The 26432-nt window shown below is 38.6% G+C and overlaps 1 protein-coding gene across 2 annotated transcripts in view; it reads left to right on the top strand.

Annotated features, from left to right (window-relative positions):
• Positions 1-26432, top strand: part of snd1 (staphylococcal nuclease and tudor domain containing 1) — an 854179-nt gene that overhangs the window by 105187 nt on the left and 722560 nt on the right. For both annotated transcript variants that reach the window (XM_043713955.1, XM_043713956.1), the window contains exon 12: positions 20560-20660. In XM_043713955.1, coding sequence (XP_043569890.1) covers positions 20560-20660 — 101 coding nt within the window. The remainder of the gene's footprint in view (positions 1-20559; positions 20661-26432) is intronic.

The following is a 26432-nucleotide window of genomic DNA, read 5'->3' as shown; positions in this document are numbered from 1 at the left end:
AAAACTATTGGGAGTAAAATATGTAATTGCATAATCTTATGATTGACTACTTGTTGGCACTTGTTGATGGATACGTGAAGGTAGCATGCCCCCTGCTTTAAATCATTAACCGGCTCCCATTATGAAGTGATGAAATGTTGCACCTGATTTGCAGTGTTGATTTATTGTTGAAAATTGGGCTTGTGAATGATGGCAATACATTTCTTGGAGAAGAAATTTAAGATTGTTTTTGTTGGGAATCTTCTGTGTTGAACTTCATTTGACTGTAAATATAAATAGCTGGATCCTAACATTGCAGCTATGTAGGGGTGATTTTGGAAATCTTTTTCATCAAGTAATGTTATGAGAATATTTTGGTATTATCGACATCGTAAAGCTATAACTAAAATTTTGATGCAGTCACTAACTGAACAACTGGTCATATTGAAGGGCTATTGGAAATATAGGGTTCCACAGGGTTAATTGATCCCTTTTTATACATTATAATAAATCCCTGGGCCTGCACTTGTGACTGTTCCAATGTGTCAGTCCATCTGTCCTTTAGAGAAAAATTCAAGAACCTTTTTTTCCCAAAAGTGTGAAGTCTACATTGTTATATTATCTAATTGCTTTCTCATTGCTGAAAGGAGAGATGTTATTGAAGCTTTTAAGTTTTCCCTAATGAGCACAAACTCAAGAATGCTAATGATTATAGCAATTTATAATACAGAAGGAAAGGGTGCTGTTTATTTAGCAAGTCCACTCTGGCTGAACCATTGTCATACGAAAAACAATGGGGAACTAGATCACTGAGCTTCTGGATAATTTAAAAAGGTGCAAGACCTAACATCTTTCTTTTGATGTAGAGTGCCCTTGTGTATGAATACCTGTAGCCTATCCATACTTAACTGTCCATCTTAAATTGTTTATTGACGTCACTGGTGCACGCAGGATCCCTCAAAATGTTGTGCAATCGAAGAGCCACATCCAATAGAAGATATGCTATTTTGGGTCTTATAAGTCAGTTGGGTGGGGTCCGCACACTTTATCACAAAAATGAATAAATGAATAGGCCTATGTGTCTAGCATTGCTCCAGCACTGAAATTCATACACAACATTGCTCGTTTATTTGGTAGGCAAAGTGCTATTTTGGACTGGTGGTGGCATTGTATTGTTATAAGGTGCAGCATGAATAACTTCCTTAACCTGTTGACTTAGAAGTGGAGCACATCAAAGTTCTTCTGTGGGGCAGTGGTTATCTGGTTGTTTATTGTGGAAAATGTAAATGTGCAAATGGGTCAATGGCTGCCATTTTTGGACCTGAAAAGTGCTTGGTATATCTCAAATTACTGTGAAAAGACAAAGTGTATTTAAAACATTTTAGTATACTGTCTTGCCCCCACTACCCCTCTTGTCATCGCTACTTGCTGCATTCTGCTGTGTCCCTATTCTTTGTGCCGACTTGCATTGCAACTCCCTGTTGCACCAACTTGCTTTGCCCCTCTTTGTACAGTGTCACATTGCCCTTCCTACTGTGCAGCCCTCTTCATTTTGCCCTCTTCAATGCCCTTTCTTTTGCGTTATCTCCTGTTGCTGCTTTCATATCGTTCCTCTGGCCCATCTCTTTACATACTGCCATCTCACTTCTTTTCTCTCTGGCTCTGAATACCTACATCTTTGGCAAGATTATTTATTCTATTCTGTTCACGTTTGTTATATTTGTCAGTAGTTTAGAACTTAACAGGCAAGGCATTTACTTGCCTTTGAAGACTTTAGTGCATTGTGCATCTGGTCAAGCCCCCCAAGGCAACCTCTCAAAATGAAAGTGTTTGAGCATATGCTTGTTATTGAGTTGCTGAAGGGGTAACTATCAAGAGAATGAAAAAGTGTTGCTGCTAAATGTGGAATATTTTAATTTCATTGCCACTTTCACTGTCATCTAAATACCACAAGATGGCAGGAACATCATTGTGGTAGTGTTTCTTGAACAAGTTGTTCATATATCTGGAAATAAAGATCCCAGACCTTGAAAGCTTTTGAATTGATGAATTGAAAGCATATTGTTTTCATTTAGACTATCAGAAGAAATATGAGAGGGAAGTTACTAATATTTTTGTTATAATTTTACAAAATAAGGCTCACTGGACTCTGCTTGATTGGTGGAATGTGATGAGCTGGCTGTTGCAGGACTTCCTTTATATAGCTGTTGCTGTTTTCACTATTGATATCACAGAATTCAAAATTGTGTGGATGAAAGCAGTTGGAGTGCTTACACTTTATAGTGAATAAACCGGGTTGATTCAGAGAAACAAATTCTTCTGATTGGAGAATACAGATAAAAGGTTATTCCAGGTCATCCACGGATGAAATTAGGAATCCAGTTTTGCACATAGCATTGGAAATGTGAACTTGGGTTTCATTTAAAACCGGACTGATGCTGAGTAAGCTCTGACTTTCAGGATCAAGATTTTTTTTTGGTGAGGCTTTCAAGAGCTCTGGGAATTTGAGTTTAGGTATAGGTCAGTAGTGACATATTTGGAATAGGCTGGAAGGACTAAATACCCTCCTGTTGTGCTGTAATATACTTTTTAATGTGATTAATATGGGAGACAATGGCATATAATCTGTCCTGGGACTTAATTAGGATACTGTATAAATGGTTGTAAGAACTTGAAAGGGAAATGTATCCAAAAATCTTTAATCTTGTTACCTAAGAGGGCTGATGATAACAAATCAATTTCTCTGATAAAAATTGAGCAAGACTACAAACCTGCAGACTACAGAGTTGGATGTTGGAAAGCAGGTAATGATAGAACATTTCATTGGTTGCACACACAAAGGAGGACAAATGCTGTGAAACATTGTCTTTGAGGAATGAGAGAGACATTTCGTTCTCTATCAAAAGCTGTTTTTACAAATATCACCCAGCATCTGGGTGGGTGACACAGTGGCTCAGTGGTTAGCACTGCTGCCTCTCACCACCAGGGTTCCAGGTTTGATTCTAGCCTTGGGCAACTGTCTGTGTGGAGTTTGCACATTCTCCCAGCCTCTGTGTGGGTTTCCTCTGGGTGCTCCGGTTTCCTCCCACAGTCCAAAAATGTGCAGGTCAGGTGAATTGGCCATGCTAAATTGCCCATAGTGTTAGGTGCATTATTCAGAGGGAAATGTGTCTGGGTGGGTTACTCTTCGGAGAGTCGGTGTGGACTTGTTGGGCTGAAGGGCCTGTTTTCACACTGTAGGGAATCTTAAGAGCAGCTGCCTACAGCTGAAGGTAACGCAGATTCAGAAGATATCATCACTTCATTTCTTCGTTTTGGAATTTCTTGCTGCAGTGAGCATTGTTAGTTTAAGTCTTTCACTAATTGAAGTTGTTTTGTTGCAGTTGAAGCAGTCACAAACTGACTGTTGCCTCATGGATTACTGTGATTTATTTTGTCAAACTGGAAGACTCTACTGTAGGATCCATATGTAAAAGCGTAATTGACTTTCTGATGATTTTAATAATCACTGAATATATCATTCACTTTTTTCCTTTTTCAGAACAGCTGTTTATCTATTAGTGTTTGGCTTAGCATGACTAAAAGCAACTTCAATGTGTGGTACTGCAAGTGACATGGCAGGAGGCAATAAAATAATTTTTTTACCATGTTATTGAAAATACTTTTACACTTGGAGTTTCGGTTGAGGGATAATGGTAACTATTATATTTTGATCTATTCTCGAAATCCAACCTCTAAATTATATTACCTGCTATATCTGACAACGCAACCTTATACTGGAAAAATAGCTTATTATTGTCAAATTCTTTTTTGTTTTTTCTGATGCAGAAGGCAGAGTATGTGTAGCCTGATTCTGCATCTGAAAAGGGAAAAAAATACAGTGCCTTACGGCTGAAATATGTCAGAATGACTTTAAAGTGTGGAGTAATTAACCTTGTATATAATACCTGATTATAAATGTGCCTTTGCTGAATCAGAAAGTTGATGTTCATTAGCCCCTCATTTGGTATTTTTTTAAGGAAATTCAAGCTTGTTGACTAATTTAAAAGAAGTCAGTGTGCTCTCCCCTTTCTGAAAGAGTTAGACTTTGCTCAGCTCTTATAGTATGCAATAGAATCCTGCAGTATCTTCAGATGGCTATGTTTTTGATTTATTCGACTAAATCTTAAATGGCTATCTAAAGGTTGAGGGCATCTCAATTAGATGTGTAGAAATAGAGCATCAGATGATGATTCAGGTATATCAAGTACTGCATTTATGAAAATTGTAGGATCAGGAAGGGAGAATTTGTGTCTGATATGAATATGTTTTCCGCTTCTTGCATTGGTAAAGTTCTCAGTCCCCAATCACCGTTGAAGTAAAAGACAAATTATAATGTACATTGGTTGTGGCTTTCTCAACAGTAGAAAATAAGTTGATCATTATTGATAATGCTGACTGTCAGTCGTAGTGGTACATTGCACTCTTGACTCCAAAAACATACAATGGAATACTCTCCCCTTAACCATATTGGTGTTACAGCAAAGACATTAATGAAACATGTACAAAGAATTGTGGAGAGGTTCAACAGCTCGGGCTACATCTATAGAGAGAGAGAAACATAGTTAATGTTTTGAATTGGGTATGACTCTTCTCCACAATCCTCAGAACAAAGACATAATGAAGCTTGGTATTGTGAAGACCAGAATAATTCTCATTATCTGTGTTCTTTGGATTATCTATTATCTAATAACCAAAGCTTGCATTTGGAATCGAAATCTCTTAGAGAGTTGGCCTGTGCAGGATCACTTTATAATGGTGCAAGAATTAACAAATGCACACCTTTTGGGTAATGTGCTGATAATTAGACAGGACTTTTTTTGTCTGAAGGTACACTTAAAAGATGTTTGAAAGCAGTCTATTAATGCTGTTGTACACTCAGCATCGAGTCATGCAGGAGTTTTGTAGAAAGATGGCTGCTAATTTCAGTTGTCTTCCAGTAGATAGATTCCTAGCTTCAGTATGCAATGACTGTGGATGATCTTTAACTTGATAGTGTTGGGATACATATTCTTCTTCTTAATTTTGTGCAGATTTTGCAATACATTATTGTGATATAACCAGATTGCACTCAGTCAGGTTAGAAATGGTTCAGCTCCAACTTTTGTCCCAGTTTGCAGGCTCCCATAAGGATTAATACAGAAATTATGCCTAACGTTTCATATTTGGGACTTGATTCCTGCCACAGGTGCCCGGGCTTTCTAAACTTTATGGTGCAGCAGGACATGCTGTGTGGGTAATCCTTGAAGCTGTAATTAAAAATAACAGACTATGCAAGATTGACAGAAGGCTTCCCTCTTTGTATCAGGGAGAGCCACTTTAAATTGTAGTAGCTATTTTCTAAGTGGGAAGAGCAGCCATTTTGTGCACAGCAAATATTTTGTACCAATGTTTTAATGGCTTTTTGCCTGTATTAAAAGGGATTTAATTATAGACTGAGAATTGATTTGCCAACTGAGGACACTGTTTATTTTTAGTTTCAATTTGAATACAAAATGGAATTAAGTATTAACAAGAATTCCGTTGGATTGCATGATCATAGTTTTGGACTGGTGTGCTGTCAATTTTGAAATGCTTGCAAGTTCCTTCTAACCTAAATTCAAACTAGTCTCGTTTTAACATCATTTCAATTATTCAGTGGTTGAGAGATGCCTGAAGGGGTAATGCTGTTGACTTTGGCCTTTTTGGAGACCTTGTTATGGGTTAATTGAAATGGAAGGGCTAGGATGTCGAAGGTCACTATTTTGTAATAAAGTCTTAGTGTTAGGATGGGAATGAGTTCAGATTATTTGCAAAAGCCTCAAAATCAGTCTGAATTTGCAGTGTTAAAAACGTGGTTGATATGGTATACAATAATTTGAATTGGTGTACAGATCAGCGAAAGAAACTACACTTCTCTAAAGTTAACATAGAAACAAGGTTTTTTAAAGTTTAAAGATCGCAAGGGTCAATAAAACTCCTTTTCTTCGATCTGCATTCTCACCATCTTTGTCTGTTGTACTTCATAATCTCATACCCTCTCAAGCCTATTTGCGTGAGTTGCATCGTCATGATACTAATAAAACTGTTATCTTTACTATTCTGTTTCTCAAATGTGAGCAAATCCTTTGGTTCACTGTGAACTGCAGGCAGTCTTGATTAAGTGTGATCTTGAGGTTAAGGCTGGTAACCTTCCCAGAATACAGAGAGATCCTTGCAGTTGAATACTCAAGAGGTTATGATGGTAATACCTAGGTGCTCCAGCTTCATCACCATCTTGATAATGTAACAGGGTAAATATTGACAGATCTACAGGACATTATTAGGCCACTTTTAGACTACTGTTTTTGGTTCTGGTCTTCTTGCTACGGGAAAGGTGTAGTTAAATGGGTTCAGAAAAGATTTAGAAGATTTTTGCAGGATTGAAGGGTTTGCGTTATCAGGAGAGGCTGAATAGGTTGAGGCTATTTTCCTTGCAGTGATGGAGGCTGGCTGGTTTATCTTTATAGAGGTTTATAAAATCATGAGGGACACAGGGTGGATAATCAAATTCTCTTTTCAAGGGTAGGGAAGCCAAAAACTAGGGGGCACAGGTTTAAGGTGAAGAGGGAAAGATTTAACCAGGGCCTGAGGGGCAACCTTTTCTTGCAGACGGTGGTGGAAATGGCTGCCAGAGGAAGTGGTGGAGGCAGGTACAATTACAACATTTAAGAAAGATCTGGATGGGTACATGATTAGGTAAGGTTGAGCGAGATATAGGCCAAACACTGACAAATGGGACTAGATCAGTTTAGGATATCATTTCAACGTGGACAACTTGGACCAAAACGTCTTTTATTTTTGTTATGTGTGTCTGACTCTTTCAAGAAATCGTGCTGCACCTCTAATTTAAGTGGATGGTCAAAATATCTTTGATAATATATATCAAAAGAGATGTATTTTGCTTCTAAGCATCAACTCGCTGCAAGGATGTTTGTGAGGTTATGTCAGGTCTGTCTTGATGAGTCTTTTTTGCCAGACAAGTTGATTGCTTCGTGTGGTACATTGCCCTACCAATATGTACTGGCTAAAACATTTTTTGGTCATTTGGATCTGCAATATATATCATCTCATATGTTCCTTAACTAGGGTGTTCCTTTGAATGTTAGCTATTGATACATTTTGGCTGAAATTAACAAAGTCGATTGAGTGCTGAAGCACCATTTGAGCATTTTTTTTTCCTCAGTTAGTTACCTTGGTTGAAATCAACAGTTGATTTTGGGCCTCAGTACTGTTGCATGTCTTGTGTGGTTCTTGAAAGAGGTCTAAATTTTACATTAGCATGAAGTAGTTACGTTAAGAAATAGTTTGATCTGTAACTCCCCATCTCTGAAACTTAATTTGTTTTAACGTTAAGTCATTATTGCATCACTTGGTCAGTCCACTATTAATATACTTGGTACATAGTTTACCAGATCTTCATTTTATTTAGTGTTTCCTGTGGGATTTTCTTTGTGGAGTCATGTTTTTCCAAATATTATGTGCATCACCGTGATTTGCATCTGAAATTAAATGTAGAATCTTTCTGGGCTTTGTAGAGAGTTGTGCACAAATAATGTACACTAAAATAAAGATATGACCTAATCTACTGTGACAACTGATTTGTAAGATCACAATAGTTCTGTTTTCTTTCACCTTCCTTACTGTTTGGCTGAAGTAGTTTACCATTAATGTTAATATGTGAACTTAGGCTTCATAACACTAATTAAGAATGCAGTTCATAGGTGACTTAAACAGATGAATGTGCTTCAGTAACGAGAGTGAAAAGTGGCTGAGAATGTGATACTAATTGTCTGGTTTCAATTGCCTACATATTGATTGTAAAATAACAAGGGAAATGTAAGCAATGAATTTTTTTTTGAAGATCATGGGATTTAGATTCTTATCTATGCAGTGAAATGGTGAAAAATTCTTGAGTTTCATCTATTTTGACTCCGGTAATAACCTGGAAATAATATTTAAGTATGACATGGATTCAGTAATGTTATTAAAATCAAAATTGTAAAAAAAACAATTGAAACAGTTACTACTAAATTTTAAAAAGGAGCAGATTTCATTTGTTTTGAGCTCATCATTGAAATCTGTCACCAGTTTGGAGATCTAAAGTAGAAATGTGGGGCATGTCACGCCACCTTGGTGAAGAACATTGAGGTCCTTAAATCATAATACACTGTTTACCCTCAGTGGTGTTCAACATTGAGGTGCACTGATTCATTAGCTGAGGCAGGACTAGCACCACTAGGACTTATAACAGCACACAAACCAACAGCCACACTCAGACAACAACTCACCAGAACGAAGGACCCGATACCCAGCATGAGCAAAACTAATGTAGTGTACAAAATCCCATGCAAGGACTGCACAAAACACTATATAGGACAAACAGCCCAATATACCGGCCACTACAGTGGACAGCTGAAACTGACAACCGGAAGTGGCAGGGACAGGCCACTATAAATGCTGGAGGAAACACCACAGAAGCGCTTCACAGGAGGCTCCGAAGCACTGAGGATGTCACCTAGACAGGGGACGAAACGTTTGCAACAAAAACTTCCAGCTCGGCGAACAGAACCACAGCAACGAGCACCCGAGCTACAAATCTTCTCACAAACTTTGAGCTGGATGATAACTTGTAGTTTTCCTTTCCCAGCTTCGACTTGAAGCCATGAAATTTCATGGTGTTCTGCATCAATGCTTGGATGCTTATAACTACTACCCCCTCTCCACCAAACTTGCTCCTAATTCCTAAATCACCTGCCTCAGTAGGTACAGCAGAATACTGTAAATTTTGAAAATAAAGAGCAGGAAATATAGAAAATAATTCACAGGCAAAGCAAAATCTCTGGAGAGAAAATTGGAGTTGACAGCGAGTTTGATTGCTGTCCTAATGAACAGGCAAAATTAGAGAGAACAGCTTTTACTGAAGAACCAAGGCAGGCAAGGGTCTGATGGGATGAAAGGGTGATTGGCTGATCAGGAACAAAGAGGAGGTGTGGGAGGAAGGCAAAAAAGATTACGTCCCTCTAAATCTGGCATTACCTTTTTTATGAACACTGGCCAGAATCCCAAAGTACTATGGATATTTTCACCTTGTAGTAACTCCAAAATGCGTTTTAATAAAAGGTTCAAAGCCAAAGGTGGCTTTGGATGCAAGTAAGATGGCTGTTTATGGAGAGAAATACAAATGGAACTTGAAACAACAGCCTTCCAGAGGAACTGGCAAGTCAAACAGACTGTGCTATGACTATAAAAGATATTGAGAGACTGATGACACTCTGCTCAATAGCAAGCCATCCCCTGCAGATTATGTCCCAAGCCACACGTTTCTCCCCTCCTAAAGAAGCTCAGGGATAAAAAGGCCAGTTTTAACTTGACTGGAGTTGATTTGTGGAACTGAATATTCTCGTGTAGCGGTCTGTGTTCAAGCATTAGTGTGCTGTGAGGTCACAGTTGAAGAGTTATCCCCCGAGCAACCAATGCAGTAATAAAGTTAAATCCCCTCTCACTCCAAGTGCCACAATTCAGTTCAAAGAGAAAAGGACAACAAATAGACGTCCTCTCACCCCAAATTATGAAGTTTAATCATGTTTGAAAAGAATCAGTACTCTGGAATCTCAACCAATCTTCAAATCTAAGGAACATGAAACAGGCAACAACTGCCAACATCAACACTGCCACAGCCGCAATATTCAGGTTCCTTTCCGAAACATTTTAAAATTCATTTTTGTCAGATATGCGTGTTGCTGATTGGCTAGCATTTATTGACCATCTCCAGTTGCTCATGAGTAGTTGGTGGTGAGCTACCTTCTCGAACCTGCTGTGGGTTGATTCACAGTGCCATTTGAGAGGGAATTCCAGGATTTTAACCCATGACAGTGAAGGAATGGTGATATAATTTTCAAGTCAGATGGTGAGTAGCTTGGAGGGGAGCTTGAAGATGATGGTCTTGTCCTTTAGATGGAAGTTGTTGCGGGTTTGGAAGGTGCTGTCCGAGGATCTTTGGTCAATTTCTGCAGTGCATCTTGGAGATAGTATACAATGCTGCTACTGAGCATCAGTAGTGGAGGGAGTGGGTGTAGTACTAATTGAGGATGAAGTCTAAGCTGACATTCCAGTGGAATCCGGAGGGAGTGCAGCCCTGTTAGAAATATAGTCTTCCCATTTGGACGTAAATTGAGAACAATGATGTTCACTGGAGTAAAAGTGCCAGTAATGTTATTTGAAGAATAATGGGTGTATGCTGCTTGGTGTCCTGGTCACTATCCCTTGGCTACCATCACTAGAACAAATTGTCAATTGCATATTGCTGATTGAGGAATTTAGTGATATGCGTACAATTTATACATCATCATGTAACTACTCTCCAAAGAGTAATCCTTTAACGGTAGGATGCTTTGAGTTGTCCTGAGATCATGAAAGGCATCATATACATTTCTTTTGTCTATACTTTGATAGCAATTGCTTTTAAAGATAAGCAGGGCACTGAAAGATAAAATGATATTGCTAATGTGGTAAATGGCTGCTTTCTGGATATTTGGCCTCTTGCACTTCTCCTCGTTGAAGCTGACTTTCTGTGGGTATTTGCAAGTATTTATACTGTTAGGACTGAGTTTCTGAGAAAACTGCTGCTTGTTCATCCTTAACCTGCCAATTATTTCTTTTAATCATCTACTACCTGAGCATAGTTGTTAAGGCTGAATTGAAGCAATTTTTTCTGATTGCTAGCCTATACAGGCCTTCCCTAGCTTTCTAATATTGCTTTGAGGCCGAGTTTACATTGAACTGCAGTATGTTTTGTAATACTAATATAAATGTAGTGCAAGGAAAACTGATTTACTACATTTGGCTGCATCTCAAAGAACTGGTGTCAGGTTTCTTCCACATTCTTGGAACAAATAGGAATGAAATTATACATGAAATTGCTGTCTGAAATGATGTGTGTTACTAGTGAAGGCCAGAAATCCTAACTGTATTTATTAGCAGCATGAAAGCCACTTGCTGTATCAGCAATCTATAAACCCACTGCCAACTTTTGGTGTAATTGACCCAACAAATGAAGCTCTAGTCTTTTTTTGAACAATGTTGAAATATATAGTTGAGGATGGCATCTTTGAATTAATGAAGGCCCATGAGGAGAGTTCTCATCATAGTTCAGATAAAGTGTATTGCAGAGGGATAAGTTTAACCTTTTGCTCAACGTCTAATATTTATTTCTTTTTACAGGTTTCTGTGTATATAATCCATAATCATTCAATGGGTTTACTGTGTGGTGAGCTGGCTTTATGGGTGACATTGAATTCCTAAGCTGTGAAAAGTCATAAACAATTTCCATGTATTGTCATTCTTCCCTTGCCTAGTCTCCTGGGGCTGAGTTTCTATTGCACTGATTTAATTCAGAGTGACTATGACTGACCTTGTAAACTTGCCTGTAGATATTATAGCATTCATGCTGTACAAAACGTATGAAGTAAAATATTTTTTTGTTATATTTTGAGGCTGGGAGAAAGGAAGAAGTTGGGGAAGGAATGGATGCATTTTAACTCCTCTCCCTCCAGTTCATGAAGTTTAAAGAGTCCCTTTCTCCCTTGCTGACAAAGATCTTTGGGGCACGGGAGAGTCAATCACTGCAACAAAACTTCTGCATTCACCTATTTTTAACTATTTCCACATAAACTTCCAACTGTGTTTTGAACAAACAACCTTCAGCACTTTGATTTTGAATCATTTCACAAACTATTCCAGTGGCCTGGCGTGGCAATCTGGCAATGAAATTGTTTTTTCCCTAAAACCAGAAGCTGTAAATTGAACTAAGATGGACTTTGATTTAATTTTTTTTGTCTCTTATTTATATAGGTGCCATGGAATGGTGACATAAACACTTTTCACTGCTTTTTTTTTTGTAAAATATACAAGTGACAACAAAAGACTATTCTATTCTTCACCAAGGTCCCTGGTTCATAAGAGCAATTGAGTACTTTCTTTGCATATTCAAATTTTAACTTCTTCCATTTCTGATAAAAGGTCGCCATCCTGAAGAGTTGCGCTGAATGTTCATTTCCAGGAATTGAGCCTGCCACTGGTGGGTAAAATGCTGGTCTGGAATCACAAATACAGGGGAACCTTGATTATCCAGCATTCAATTATCAGAATATGGGATTATCCAGCAAGATCACAAGGTCCCGATGCTTGGCTAAACTGTTATCTGGCATTCAATTATCCGGAATTCAATTACTCAAACAATGTCCACGTCCTTTGGATAATCGAGGTTCCTCTGTAGACACATGAATTAGGAGCAGGAATGGGGTCTTTTGGCCCCTTGAAATTGCTTGCCGTCCAGTAAGATCACAGCTGAACTGATTGTGCTCTCAAATCCAGATTATTTCGCTCCACTGCTACCAATAATCTTTGTTAGTCAAGATTCTAACTGCCTTTTAATTTGTGCTTTTAAAAATATTCAATGGCATGCACCCAACACCTTGGGAAGAAGACTCATATTCTCTGAGAGGTACCACTTTTTTTTAAATCCATTTTGAATGGAAGGCTTCTTACTTTTAAGTTCTAGTTCTAGTCACTCCCATAAGGGTGAAATATCTTTTCAGCATCCACTGTGTCAAATCCTTTCAGGGATCTTGTGTGATTCAGTAAGGTCACCTTTTATTCTTCTAAATTCCACTAGAATCAGGTCCAGCCTATGCCATCTTTGGTCATAGGTAAACTGCCTTCATTCAGGTGAGTACTATAATTAGTAAATAATTGAGGTTACAACACTGATCCCTCTAGTGGCATTCTGCCCATTCACAGTTATACCATGAAAATAATCCATTTATGCCTACTTTGTTTCCTGTTAGCTAACTAGTCATTTATTCACATTGTTATAGCTGAAAAAAATATATTTTGTCAAAGCTTATCATCTTGCATGTATCAGGACAGTTCACAAAAAATATCAATTCAAGGGAAAACTTGGTCATGGGAGTGCAAGGTGAAATTTTTTGACAAAATGTGCCACCATTTTCAACAGTACTCAAGTTCTGCATGACCAAATGACCATTTCACGCTATGTTACTGCCTTCAACATTAGCTGTTATTTTCCATTGTACCCTTATATATGACACCTATGACACATTCTGAAAATAGAAGTACATTCACACCCCATTATCTCCACATTGCTTGTTATCTTGTCAAAAGGTTCCAGTAAATTAATCATACAATTTCCTTTTCACAACCCATGTTGACTTTTGCCTGTTTGCACTGTGATTTTCTAAGTGACCTACCATACCTTCCTCAAGAAAACATTTCTTATCAAAGATGTTGCTAACTGGCTGCTGTTTGCGACAATATGTTTACCTTGTTAATGAAACAAGCAGTCAAAGTCATAATTTTTCAATTTGATGGGACCTTTCCAGAACCTTAAGATTTTTTGGAAATTAAAATCAATCCTCTCCTATTTCAGCAGCCACCTTTGAAGTTCAAGGAGAAAGTCCACAGGACCTCTGAACTTTTCAGCTTTTAGTTCTATTTGTTTTCTCTTATACTCTCCTTGGTGCTTGTAAATGTTTTTAAGTTCTCCTGTCCTTTTCACCATGTGAATCACAGTTATTTCTCAAATGTCCTGTATTTCCCTCCATTGAAAACAGTACAAAATATGTTTAATTCACCTGGCATTTCCTTATTTTCCATTTTTAATTTCTCAGCACCCCAGAGGACCAGTACTCATTTAACTTTTCTCTTTCTTTTATTTAAAAAATACTAATATAGATCCTTACTATCGTTTTTGATATTTTGAGCTGTTATTCTTTGTTTTGTTTTATATTCTGTCCAATATTTGACTTGCTGTTTGTCTTTGCAGAATTATATGCTTGTTTCAATTTGATTCTATTTTTAACTTGTCTGGTTAGTCACAGTTTATATGGCCTTCTGTTAGAATCTCACTTTTTCTTGCTAGAATGTACCTTGTCCAAGTATTGTAAAATATCTCCTTAAGTGTTTACCACTGCATCTCTACTGACCTATCGTTTAACTTATTTTTGCTATTCACTTTAGCCAGCTCTGTTTCCACGCCCTTTTTTAACATGTAATACTAACCTTGGATCTAGTCTTCTCTCTCTCAAATGGAAGTGTTATTCAATTATACTGTAATCACTGCTACTTAGGAGTGCTTTCACTCTGAAATCATTAATGAATTAACTATCAGCAATATGTTTCTTGATTCATTTTTAATACTTTATAGCATATTTTTCTACTTATATTTTGGTAATGCTGTGTGTCAGTATGTTGAAGTGCCTTCGTAGGCAAGTTGCTTCAAGTACAATGACTTGTGTAAACAAATGCTAACTGGTAGCATCAGTGATCTTCAGGACACCGTTTGTTAAGTGTCTTTATGGACATGTTGGATTTCCTTAGTCCCCTGAGGAAGTAGAAGTGTTGCTGTGCTTTTTTGACTGTATTATCAATGTGGGTGGACCAGGGCATGTTGGTGATCATTATTCCCAAGAACTTTGTGCTGTTCACCATCTCCACCTCAGGACCATTTGATGCAGACAGGGGTCTGCCTTCCACTCTTTTCTGTTCAAACTTGGATTTCGTTTCAACAGGACTCTGGAAAATTATGAATTTAAATAGTCTTACTGTAATAAATGAGCAGGAGAATCGACGTTTTGGGCATAAGCCCTTCTGGAACATCGATTCTCCTGCTCCTTTGATGCTGCCAGACCTGCTGCGCTTTTCCAGCAACATTTTTCAGCTCTGATCTCCAGCATCTGCAGTCCTCACTTTCTCCTTACTGTAGTAAATGAATTAATGAGATTATAAGCACAGTAAGTCTAGAGGTATTAGTTGAAACTAATGGTTCAAATGGGGCTCAAGCTAATTTGTAAAAGATGGGATTAACTTTTTACAATATGAACGAGTATCATGTTTCCTACTTTAAAATGATAATTGTTTAAAACTCATCACTGGTTCAAGTACTGTGGATGTCATGTGGTTGTTAATAGCATTGCATAATTTCAATTTTTTTGAATAACCGTTCTGGCATCCCATATGCGATTGTCTTCCTAAACTCTGCTTATCACTTCCTTTTGACCTTTTTAAGGCTGTCTTTTCGGCCTACATCTTTAATTAAGGTTTTGTTGCTCTCTGTCTCTAGTAAGGTACAATAACATTCAGCACAAATTGTTATTGACCAAGCTGAAATGCAGAACACCACCTTGTGTATTATATGAATTCTGTCTGCTTGTTGTGACCTAGTTCCTTGACATCTCTTTGTCCCAGTGGAGAGTGTGCCTTGTTGTTTTCTCTTGAAATTCTGTGCTATACTACCATTATGTGCATCACGGAAGTGCACAAATCTTCGTAGATTTGCAGACATTTTGTTAAATCTTTTACAACAATGCTAATATGGAAGTGTACTTAGAATAACTTTAAAAATTGAATTTTCTGCCATTTTAGTTGACAATCTTGATACACTATCCAGAAGTGTAAGCTTTTACCCTGTGAAAATGTTAAGTTTTTCCCTCTCCTTGCCACAAAAACCTTAAATAGTCTACTGAATTTACATCTTAATCTTCTTGCCTTGTTGCAGATGAAGTTGATGTGAGCATCTTATTTAAGATTCCCTTGAGATTGTTCCTTCCAATAGATATGTGCACTTGATGTAAATGACTAATTGTACAATTATCATCAACTGTCTTATTTAAAAATTTCAAGAAAATCATGTTTTTGTTATGATTTCTTCAATGTAACTAACATGATTTTTTAAAAAAAAATCACATTTTGACTGTAATCATGAGTACTTTTTTCCTTGCCTATGTTAGACCGTTTGAATCGTTGACCTATTTAAAAGCTGGAAAATTCTAATTGGAAGTCGTTAGTCATGACTAGAAAAGCATAGTTCTAATTTGGTTCCCTGTTGGATCCTGTCACTTACTGAGCTACAGTTTGACAGAATGGTGCCCAGTTATACGCACTGATTTCTGTTATGTGGGAAAGTGCATACCCACCACCTCAATTTAAGGTGGTAACCACAATACCTCAAACAATTAAGCAAAGACCTGGTTCATGAAATATGTTGTAATATTCTAATAATTTGAAAATTTTGACTCTACTGCATTCTGCCTCTTTAGAAAATGAAACAAAGTTCAAAGCTGCCACTTTCACTATTCATACATATCAGGGCAGCTGACGATATCATACACTCACTTATAGTAGGAAGCCATTGTACTCCTGCCTGTTAAGGTAAAGCTAGCTATCTGCCAATTGGGTGGATGTAGATTACAAAGTTGTCTTTTCTAACCCAACAAGTCATTCTTCATTAAAATTGAACAAAGATCTGGAACAATAGCAGAATTTGTTGGCAAAACCCAGCAGGTCGGCAGCATCTATGGAGACAAAGCAGAGTTAACCTGTCGAGTCTCGCGACACTTTGTCAGAATTGATGCTGCTGGACATGGTGAGTGTCTCCAGTAATTCTATTTCTGTTGTTGAAACAATTCACACTTTGTTTCCACTGCAAATCAGGATTTAGCAGTGAATAGATTCAAGAAAGAATACTCTAAACATTTTACTGTTATGGAGAGACCAGGAACATTAGGTAAAAACAATGACTGCAGATGCTGGAAACCAGATTGTGGATTAGTGGTGCTGGAAAAGCACAGCAGTTCAGGCAGCATCCAAGGAGCAGGAACGTTGAAAGGTTTAGAATGACTTTGCACAAATTGATGCATAATTACAAAAAGTGGTCACCAAGGTTGAATGCATTGTTGCCTTTTAAGTCCAAAGGTTGGAATTTGGAGGAGAGCAATTGATATTTCACTTATACAGGCAAAAACCTAAGTAATTTGGGATACTCAGTTAGGCTTTGGGCACCTAACTCCAGAACAGGTATATGGACTTTGAGTAAGGATGCTATAGAATTAAGAAAATGATACCAGGGTTTAAAAAGTTACATTAAAAGACTACATAAGAAAGCTCGTAGAATATCGTTGTTTAGATGAACAATATGACTTGTTCGAGACATACAAGATTCTGAAGGGGTATGGCAGATGGATGGTCTTTTCTTGTGGGTGACTGTAGAACTAGGGGTATCTACTGAAGCAACCAATCTGGGTGTTCCCCAGCTGGAAACCTTGGATGAAATGGGAAATCCACTGCCTACTGAAGACCAGGCATTCAAGTCAGGTGACCAAGACCTATGCAGAAAATCCAGGTATGACTTCCGAAAAGTCATCAGAAATGCCAAGAGACAGTACTGGACCAAGTTAGAGGCCAAAACCATCCATATGGACACCCACTACCTGTGGCAAAGCCTAAACAATGTAACAGGATTAAAAAATGAAGCAGAGAAAGATAGTGGACAAAACACATCCCTCCCTGATGCTTCAATGCTTTTTGTGCTCAGTTTGAGCAGAATGCCAATGATGCAATGTCACTTGTCCTGACAGCCCTGGACGCATCTGTCTTCCTGAGAGTTAACCCAAAGCGAGTGGTAGGCCTGGACGGAATCCCCGGCTGTGCATTTAGATCCTGTGCGGACCTGCTGGCGGAGGTATTTGCTGACATCTTTAACCTCTCTCCCTCCTACTATCTGTAGTCCCTATCTGCTTCAAGAAGACCATCATCATCCCAGTACCCAAGAAAGCTTTCCTTTACATGTTCATGATTCAAAGTACTTACTCTGCTCTTTATTTTGGGCATTGTAGGTTTTAAAACAATAGTTCAACCCCAAACATTAAAATTGATTATCTCACGAAAATGTATCTTGAGATTAAAATAGTAATTTGTTTAATGGAAGATTAGTGCGCAGTTCATCACTTATTGCAAGGAGCCTTAAAACGTTTGGCTGAGAGCTGTAACTCTGATCTGCATTAGACTGGAGTCAGTCCTGCATGCATGCTGCAAGCTTTGTTTTTATTGGCTCTGATGTGTGTATGCAGAAGTATAAGTATCAGCTGGAAAACATAGAAACAACAATTATTTAATACTTCTGTTTGTAAATCTGTACTTAACCGATGCATTAACTCTGCTCACCTATTCCTTATTGCCCTTAAAAGGGGACCATTTGATTCTTCCTGCTGTGTTTTCTTCAAATGGAATGAATATAGTTGCTGATTAATTCTGTGACAGATGTGGCATGTCAGTCAGACTTACAGTACCTTGGTTGAATGGTTGTCTTCTGTTTTCTTATCAAACACCCCATTGATTTATAGTTCAGAATATTTATGTGGATGTAGATATGCCATGCGCAGTAGAACTCAATTTTTTGTTTCTATTCTCCGTCTTTTATTAAGTCCGTTTTATTACTTCCTAAAACAAGTTTGTTTTAATATTGCCAAATTAATAAAATAATTTGGCTGTCTTGTGTTTAAAATTATCCTTGGTGTAATCACAAAGAAGGTGTATAATATCCTTGGATATTCAGTTCTCTTGACCACACTGTTGCCATTTCTCTATAATGACAATTAAATCATATCAACTTACCTCAATTCATGCATTCATATCAACCTTTTTGTGAATGCTAAGTGTGTTCAGCCACAATCTCTAGCTGTTAATCCTCTCCCAGAAACATGCAATGAAACTGTTCTGTGCCATCCTTGACCTTGGCACCAGGGAAGTAGCATGCCATCCTGCAGCTACATTGATGGCTGCAGAAACATCTGTCTGTTTCCCTAACTAAAGAATTCCTCCCCTCCTGTACAGCTGAGCTACTTATGGTGCCCCCAACTTGGCTGTGACTGCACTCCATTGAGAAGCCATCACCTCATTGGCATCCATAGCAGAAAATCGATTTTATGACCGAAATTACTTCTTACCTTGTTCTCTTCAACTGCCTGACGGTCAATAATTCTTCATTTGTCTGCATACCCCTAGAGTTTTCCAACTCCTTAAATGTGTTATCCAAGTAGATCTCTTTCATGTTAATACAAACTTGACTGCAGTCACTACTTGGGTTCCAAACCCCAAACCTCAGAATACTTTTGTATGTTTGTATGGGACGTATGGTGTATGTATGATTTCCTACATTGCACAAGCTATGTTCAAATCAGGTGAACAGCCATGTGATATTTTAATTGTATGGATGATTTATCACCAGTGGAATGAGGTGCCAATTACTCAGCAGCAACTGCACACTATAGGAGACCAGTACTGAATGGTGAATAAGATAAGTAAAGGGAAGAGGGAGGAGAGAAAAATGCTCCTTCAACTCACTCACTTTGCAGCAAATACACTTGCTTAGAGTCTGTACTTTTATAAGTTTCAATTAAATAAATGTTGTAATTATAGGTATTTTATAATCACTCTGGTCAGATATTCTATGACACACCACTGAAACATGTGAATTGAATTTGGACCTTTTCGTTTAGAAGTAGAGAAACCTTTCAGAGAACATCTCTGGGACACACTGACTCAACAACCCCACTGCCCTGTGGCCGAACACTTCAACTCCCCCTCTCACTGTACCAAGGACATGCGAGTCTGTCAGACTGGCCATTAGACGTCTGGAGGAAGAGCACCTCATCTTCTGCCTTAGGACCCTCCAATCACATGGAATCAATGTGGATTTTACCAGTTTCCTCATTTCTCCTCCCCTCATTTCTCCTCCCCTCACCTTATTCCAGATCTAACCTTCCAATTCGGCACTGCTCTCTTGAACTGTCTTGTCCATCTTCCTTCCCTCTTTGCTCCACCCTCCCCTTTGACCTATCACCTTCACCCCCACCTTCGTCTAGCTGTCGCCTTCCCAGCTGCCTCCTCCCCCACCTCCTATTTATCTCTGAGCCCTCTTGGGCCCCCCCTTCATTCCTGATGAAGAGCTTATGCTCGAAACGTCAACTCACCTCCTAGGATGCTGCCTGACTGGCTGTGCTTTTCCAGCACCACACTCTGACACTGTCTATTTAACTATTCAAGTACTGTCTTTGTAGCACTTGTTTACTTTGTCTAAAGCTTGGAGAAACTTGTTTTACTTCCTTATCATACTTTAATTCTGAGCTCAATAAAATAAAACAGTTAAATGGTGGCTCGGGACCAAACCCTCAGAAGGGCATTGACACTTAATAACTCAACGTTCACTGAACTTGCTCTTGAATAGCAGATTTAAATGGATCCTGGCTGTATTTGGACGTGGGTAGGCAATTGACCTGAATGGCCCAACTCTAGATTTAATGCTGTAGCCCAAAGAGAAAATTGCTTTTCTCTTGCTATGATAGCAAGTTCTTTAATAGCTGGCATTCTTTAACAAATTAATATTGTTTGTTTGTGACCTGTCAGTGTTTTACATTGGCTTATCATTCTCAAAATACCTGGTTGGATGAAGTGCCCCCTGACTTGAATATCCGTTCATCTTGATCAGATATTGACTGATTTCTCGAAATGAAATATTTTCTGATTAGATCTCACGCATTTGCCATTATCCTTCTCATTGTTATTGACCATGTATTTGCCAAATTTGGCACCATGCTTTTGACAGAAACTAGATTAATTTGATATGCTTCAAGCTGATCGGAGTCTTTTTTTTCTCTTGTTCATTAGGTTAATGTGACAGTGGACTACATCAGACCAGCCACCCCATCTACAAATGTGACCCCAGCATTCCCTGAACGGACCTGTTCCACAGTTACGATTGGTGGAATGTGAGTAGATCAGAGCTGGGGCTGATTACTTAGTGGAATTGTTGATTTTTAAAAAAATATATTAAAAGATGACTGGATCACAGGGGAGTTCCATGTGGAAGGTGTGTGTGTAAAATTTGGCACATTTGCCAGCATGTTGACATCCAGGTAACCAGTGAAATATATGTTTTTGCTCATTTAATTTGTTTAAACATCTTGCAGTCTGGACAATCCCAGACTTTTTTCTTTTTGAACTTAAATAAGTACAGCTTCCAAAATGTAAATTCCTGAAAATGTCATGCTATGAATAACTGTTCCTTATTCATTAGATTACTGTTTGAGTGAGATCTCAACGTGCTGATGTCATAATGCTCATTCCTACAATCCCATGAAGGTTACAAAAATTTGTTCAGATGATTTTGCTGGTTTCCCAGAAAATGTATTGTTATCTAGCATCTCTGGGCAATAATGAGCTATGGATAACAATCTTGTTAATGTGGGTGCTTAATTTTTTCTTTATATGACTTAGGATTCTGACTGAAATTTCTGTTCCTGCGTCAAAGACAGCTGGAATTGAAAGGAAAGAAATGTGTATCTGCTGTTGCACCAGTAACTGCCAATTCTTAATTCATAACTCTGCAATCGTAAACTGAATGAGTATAATATAATCTTTAAGTAAATTCAGCGACTGTGATTAAATAGATGACACATGTCCTTCTCCATGGTGTGACCCCAGTACATCTTTGCTCCTTAGCTGTGTACATTTTCACTAGTATCAGTGTTGCACTATGAAACATTTTGAGATGAGATTTGTCAAAAATAATGTGTTGGATTAAAATAACCTGATTTGCTTTGCAAGTGAGATTTGTACCACTCAAACAAATAAACCCAAGATTTTGTTTTAAGTTATGTTTCCATTACTTGTGGGGAGGGGAGTTATTGCTTAATGTTCAACTGCATTGAATCAAATAGTGCTCACTGCTTGGAGTCTGCTTTACATATGTATAAGGAAAGGTTGGAGCAGAGGTGTATCTTATAATCATTACATGTTTTAAAACCTGTTTAAAATTCAAGATTGAACACTTTCTGTGCCCATAATCCAAGTCACATTGTTCACTCATGTTTGCAAATTTATGTCATTCAGCATTTTAGATTGAACCTGTCATTGATTCTTTGAACATATTTTTGGCTTCGTGTGATTTTGTCCTTTTCTAGAAGTGTCATTTAAAAACAATGTTTGGAAGGCAGTCTAAAGGAAGTTGAGTAAAGAAAGTTAATTTTTAGCTGGGTTTAACACCATATTCAGCTAGTACAAGCCTTTTCTGGCTCTGTTCTCCCAGCAAGTCCGAAACACCATTACAAATAAGTGGAGCTTCTCTGGATTATGTACAGAATTCGTCTTAAACCATATTTCTGAAATGGTAAAAAGGAAAATGTCTTATTAATTTTCTTCCCGACTGGGGAAACTATTAATAGATTATATTTTATTATTGGACGTACTTCATTTTAACCACATAATTTGAGGGCTGGGATATATGATTGCAAAGCTTCAAGACAGTCTGGTGATTCAGAAATGTCTCAATGACATAATGAAATGTCAGGACAGAATCTTATTTAAAGTAGTTGAAGGAATACCATTTTAAAAGTGAAATGGATAAATGAAATTGATTGGACATGTTGACATAATTGGATCAATGTCTTGCAGAGCACAAATGAACAAAAGTAATTACTCTCTGATAAATGCATATGTTTGAAATTATGCTTTTGTTTCCCAGAATCATCATTTACTAAGAGGAGAATAGAGTGGGTCTAATACAAGTTCTGGAACTTCCACCTTTCGTTATCTCTTCCAAGATATAACGAAACAAATTATCTGTATATTAGTAAACATCTTGTATAAATATAAGCAGGATTGATTACTTATGCATTTAACATTGATGATTAGGTGCTGCATCACTATGGAGAAATTATATTGGGGTGTAAAAAGCTCCATCTGACAAAATCTTTCACAGATGTATATACATAGCAACACTTCTTGTTGCATTAGAGAGTATATAATATTAGAATTATACTTCTGTGGATGAAAATTTCACATGCCAAAAGTTGTGAACAGGAACTGTTGCTCAATCCAAGATCATTTATCAGGCCTTTGAAAACCATTCCCCTGTGGGCGGCACGGTGGCACAGTGGTTAGCACTGCTGCCTCACAGCGCCAGAGACCCGGGTTCAATTCCCGCCTCAGGCGACTGACTGTGTGGAGTTTGCACGTTCTCCCCGTGTCTGCGTGGGTTTCCTCCGGGTGCTCCGGTTTCCTCCCACAGTCCAAAGATGTGCAGGGTCAGGTGAATTGGCCATGCTAAATTGCCCGTAGGTTAGGTAAGGGGTAAATGTAGGGGTATGGGGTGGGTTTTGCTTCGGCGGGTCGGTGTGGACTTGTTGGGCTGAAGGGCCTGTTTCCACACTGTAATCTAATCTAATCTAATAAAAAAAAAATTGTAAAATGAAGCTTGAGTGTATTGAATTTCAGTATTTGATGCCCCAAACTATTTAAAAATGACAGGTGGCCATTCATTTATTTTGTTTTCCTACATACTGTTCCCATGGAGGTGTGACATGAGAACTATCTACTTTAGGTTTCAAATATTTATTTGAATTTGCGCAATGCCAGTATTCACATCAAAATTTTGAATGTAATTTGCATAATTGAAATAATATAGCACTTAGAAGAATGTTATTAAATTAGAGAGGATTCAGAAAAGATTTACTATGGTGTCACTGGGAATGGAGGGTTTGAATTCTCATGAGAAGCTGGATAGGCTGGGACATTTTTCATTGGAAGGAGGTGGTTGAGGGGTGACATTTTAGAGGTTTATAAAATCATGAGCAGCAAAGATAAGGTGAATAGCAAGGATCTTTTCCCTTGGGTGGGGGAGTTTGTTTTTAAAAGGTGAGAGGAGGAAGTTTGATAAAGGACATGAGGGGCATCTTTTTTTAAAGACAGTGGCTCATGTGTGGAATGAATTGCCAGAGGAAGTGGAGGTTGAGAGTGCAGTTACACCATTTAAAAGACATTTGGATAAATACGTGAATAGGAAATGTTAAGAGGGCTTAGGGCAAAAAACAGGCAAATGGGACTAATTTAGTTTGGCAACATGGTCGGCCTGGGCTAGTTGGGTCGAATGGTCAGTTTCCATGTTGTATGATTCGATGTGTAGATGTACATAAACCAAAACCAGGGGGCATAATCTCAGGGTAAGGAGCAGGCCTTTTAAGACTGTGATCACATGGAAGTTCTCCACTCCGAGACAAATCTTTGTGATTCTCTACTGCAGAGGACTTTGGGACCTCAATCATTGAGCAAATATTTTCTAGTTATAGAGCAACAGTGCAATGTTAATTGTGTATTGTATATGATATAAACAGAAAATAATGGAAATACTCAGTGGTGGGACAAACAGTGTGATGATTTCGTCGGCTCAAGGAAATGAGAAAGAAACGAACTTGGAAATGACATGGAAGAAAATCGGCAAAGAGGTTATAATCTACTGTTTTTTTTTCCCAAACTTGGTGTTATGTGCAAGGTGATCTGAGGTGACTTGTTTCTGCCTTGAACAGAAGCATGACCAAGGCTGAGGCCTTGAACAACTACTTTGTCACTCTTCATAGTGGAAGATGTATCTAACATGCCACAGAATGATGTTAAGTGTACAATGGGAGGTGAGGACCACCATTCAATTGTTATCACTAATGGGTTGGTGTTGAGTAAGCTTAAGGGTCGAAAGTTAGATTAGTCCCCTGGTCCTGATGGAATGCATCCCAGAATGCTGAAAGAAATGGCGCAAGTTATAATAGATGCGTTTGTGGTCATTTACAGCAATTCCCTGGACTCTGGGCAGGTCCTGGTGGACTAGAAGACAGCGAATGTCACTTCACTGTTTAAAAAAGGGTGTAGGTGTAACTATAGGCCAGTTAGCTTAACATCTGTAGTCAGGAAAATGCTGGAGGCTCTCATTAAAGAAGAAAAAGTGAGACTTCTTAATGGAAAGGGTTCCATCAGGCAGACACAGCATGGATTCAGAAAGGGAAGAGCATATTTGACACTCTGGTGATTTGTGTTTTTTCTGTTTATTTGTTTAAGTTAGGAGTAGTGATTAGTTTTCTTAGCTTTAGTAGTATTTGTAGGAATAATTTTTTAGATTTGATAAAGTCCTTAATTTTTCCACTCGCCACACATTGAATTGGCTTCTTCCTTTTGGGGGACCGCAGGCTGTAGTGTGTGGTCATGGCTAGTAATCTGTTCAGGCGGTGGACCTGGAATATAAAGGAGACCCATTAAAAGGAAAAAGGTGCTTTCAACTCTTCAGAAGGAAAGGGTTGCAAGAGACACATTTAACTGATAGGGGGGCACGATAGGGCATTCTTCTCCTCCTTCAATTCCAGAAGCAGAGGAGTGGCCATACTGGTACGAAGGAACTTCCCATTTCAGGTGATAGATCAAAGCAAGGATGGGTATGGATGGTTCATCATTCTCAAGGCTCTGGTGCAAAGAGAAAAGTATGGCATCCTGAATGTTTACTGTCCCCTGCTGCATCCTCTTAAATTTCTAGTTGACGCAGTCTCTAAATTAATAGCTCTTGAGATGTGCCACACAAATGTAGGAGGAGATTTTAATCATCTCATGGACCCTGGGTAGATAGGATACCAAGGGGTCTGTCGGGTACACCCCTGCACTCTAGACAGTTGGTGGACTTGTGTGAGGAGTTGGGGCTGGTGGATGTATAGAGGTGTATCCACCCTAATATGAGGGATTTTACCTTTTACTCCAACCCGCACAAGTGCCGCACATGAATTGACATGTTCTTTGTTCTGTCGGTTTGTTTGGACTTGATGTTGGCATTCAAGATTGGCAACGTAACTAATTTGGACCATGCAGCAATGTATTTGGATATTAATACCAAGGGTAGTGGAATTAGACACATGATACTAGTGCATGGATTCGTTTCTGTTGAAGGATGGCAACTTTGTACAGTACATTACAAGAGAGTTCAGAGCTTTTTGAGACGTTGAGTGGGGTATGGCTAATAATAAATCATTGCTTTGGGAGATCACCAAAGCATTCTTAAGGGGTCTGATTATTTCATACTCAACAACGAATAAGAGGCAGAGAGGAGAGCAGCAGCAGAAACTTGAGACCTGGCTGAAGGCAGCTAAGTCGGCGTATTATAAAAGACCATCTGTGATTAAATTATAGCAGGTCATGGCTGTCCGGGTTGATTTGGACTCAGTGTTCACATAAGCGGTGGAGAGAGAGGTCTCCTTTGCAAAGCAAAGGCTGTTTGAATATGGGGATCAGCCAGGTAGATACCTGGATTACCTGCTAAGATGAAAAATGCTCCCCAGTCCATTGTGTCTATTAGGAAAAGAAATGGCAACGTCACTAGCGAGCTGAAAAAGATTAATGCCAGATTTTGGGAATTCATTGCTGAGTTATAGTGGTCAGAGGGCTGTGGGAATGGAGTATCAAGAATGGAATCCTTTTTTGAAAACCTGGACCTCCCCAGTATAAATGCAGATCAGGCCTCCCTTTTAAATGCACCGCTGACGATACAGGAGGTTCAAGAGGCAATAAGACAGCTCCAAGGTGACAAGGCTCCCGGTCCAGACATGTACCCGTGAACCACTTCTGGAGATGCGTAGTCATTTATATAGCCAGGAGTGCCTTCTGCCTTCTCTTAGGGAGACCAATATCTCCCTTAGTTTAAAGAAAGGGAAAGACCCCGAGAATTGTGCGTC

The sequence above is a fragment of the Chiloscyllium plagiosum genome, chromosome 23 (genome assembly GCF_004010195.1).
Source record: "Chiloscyllium plagiosum isolate BGI_BamShark_2017 chromosome 23, ASM401019v2, whole genome shotgun sequence".
Lineage (NCBI taxonomy): Eukaryota > Metazoa > Chordata > Chondrichthyes > Orectolobiformes > Hemiscylliidae > Chiloscyllium > Chiloscyllium plagiosum.
Note: the sequence above shows the minus strand (reverse complement) of the source record. Positions and strands in the feature narration are given on the sequence as shown.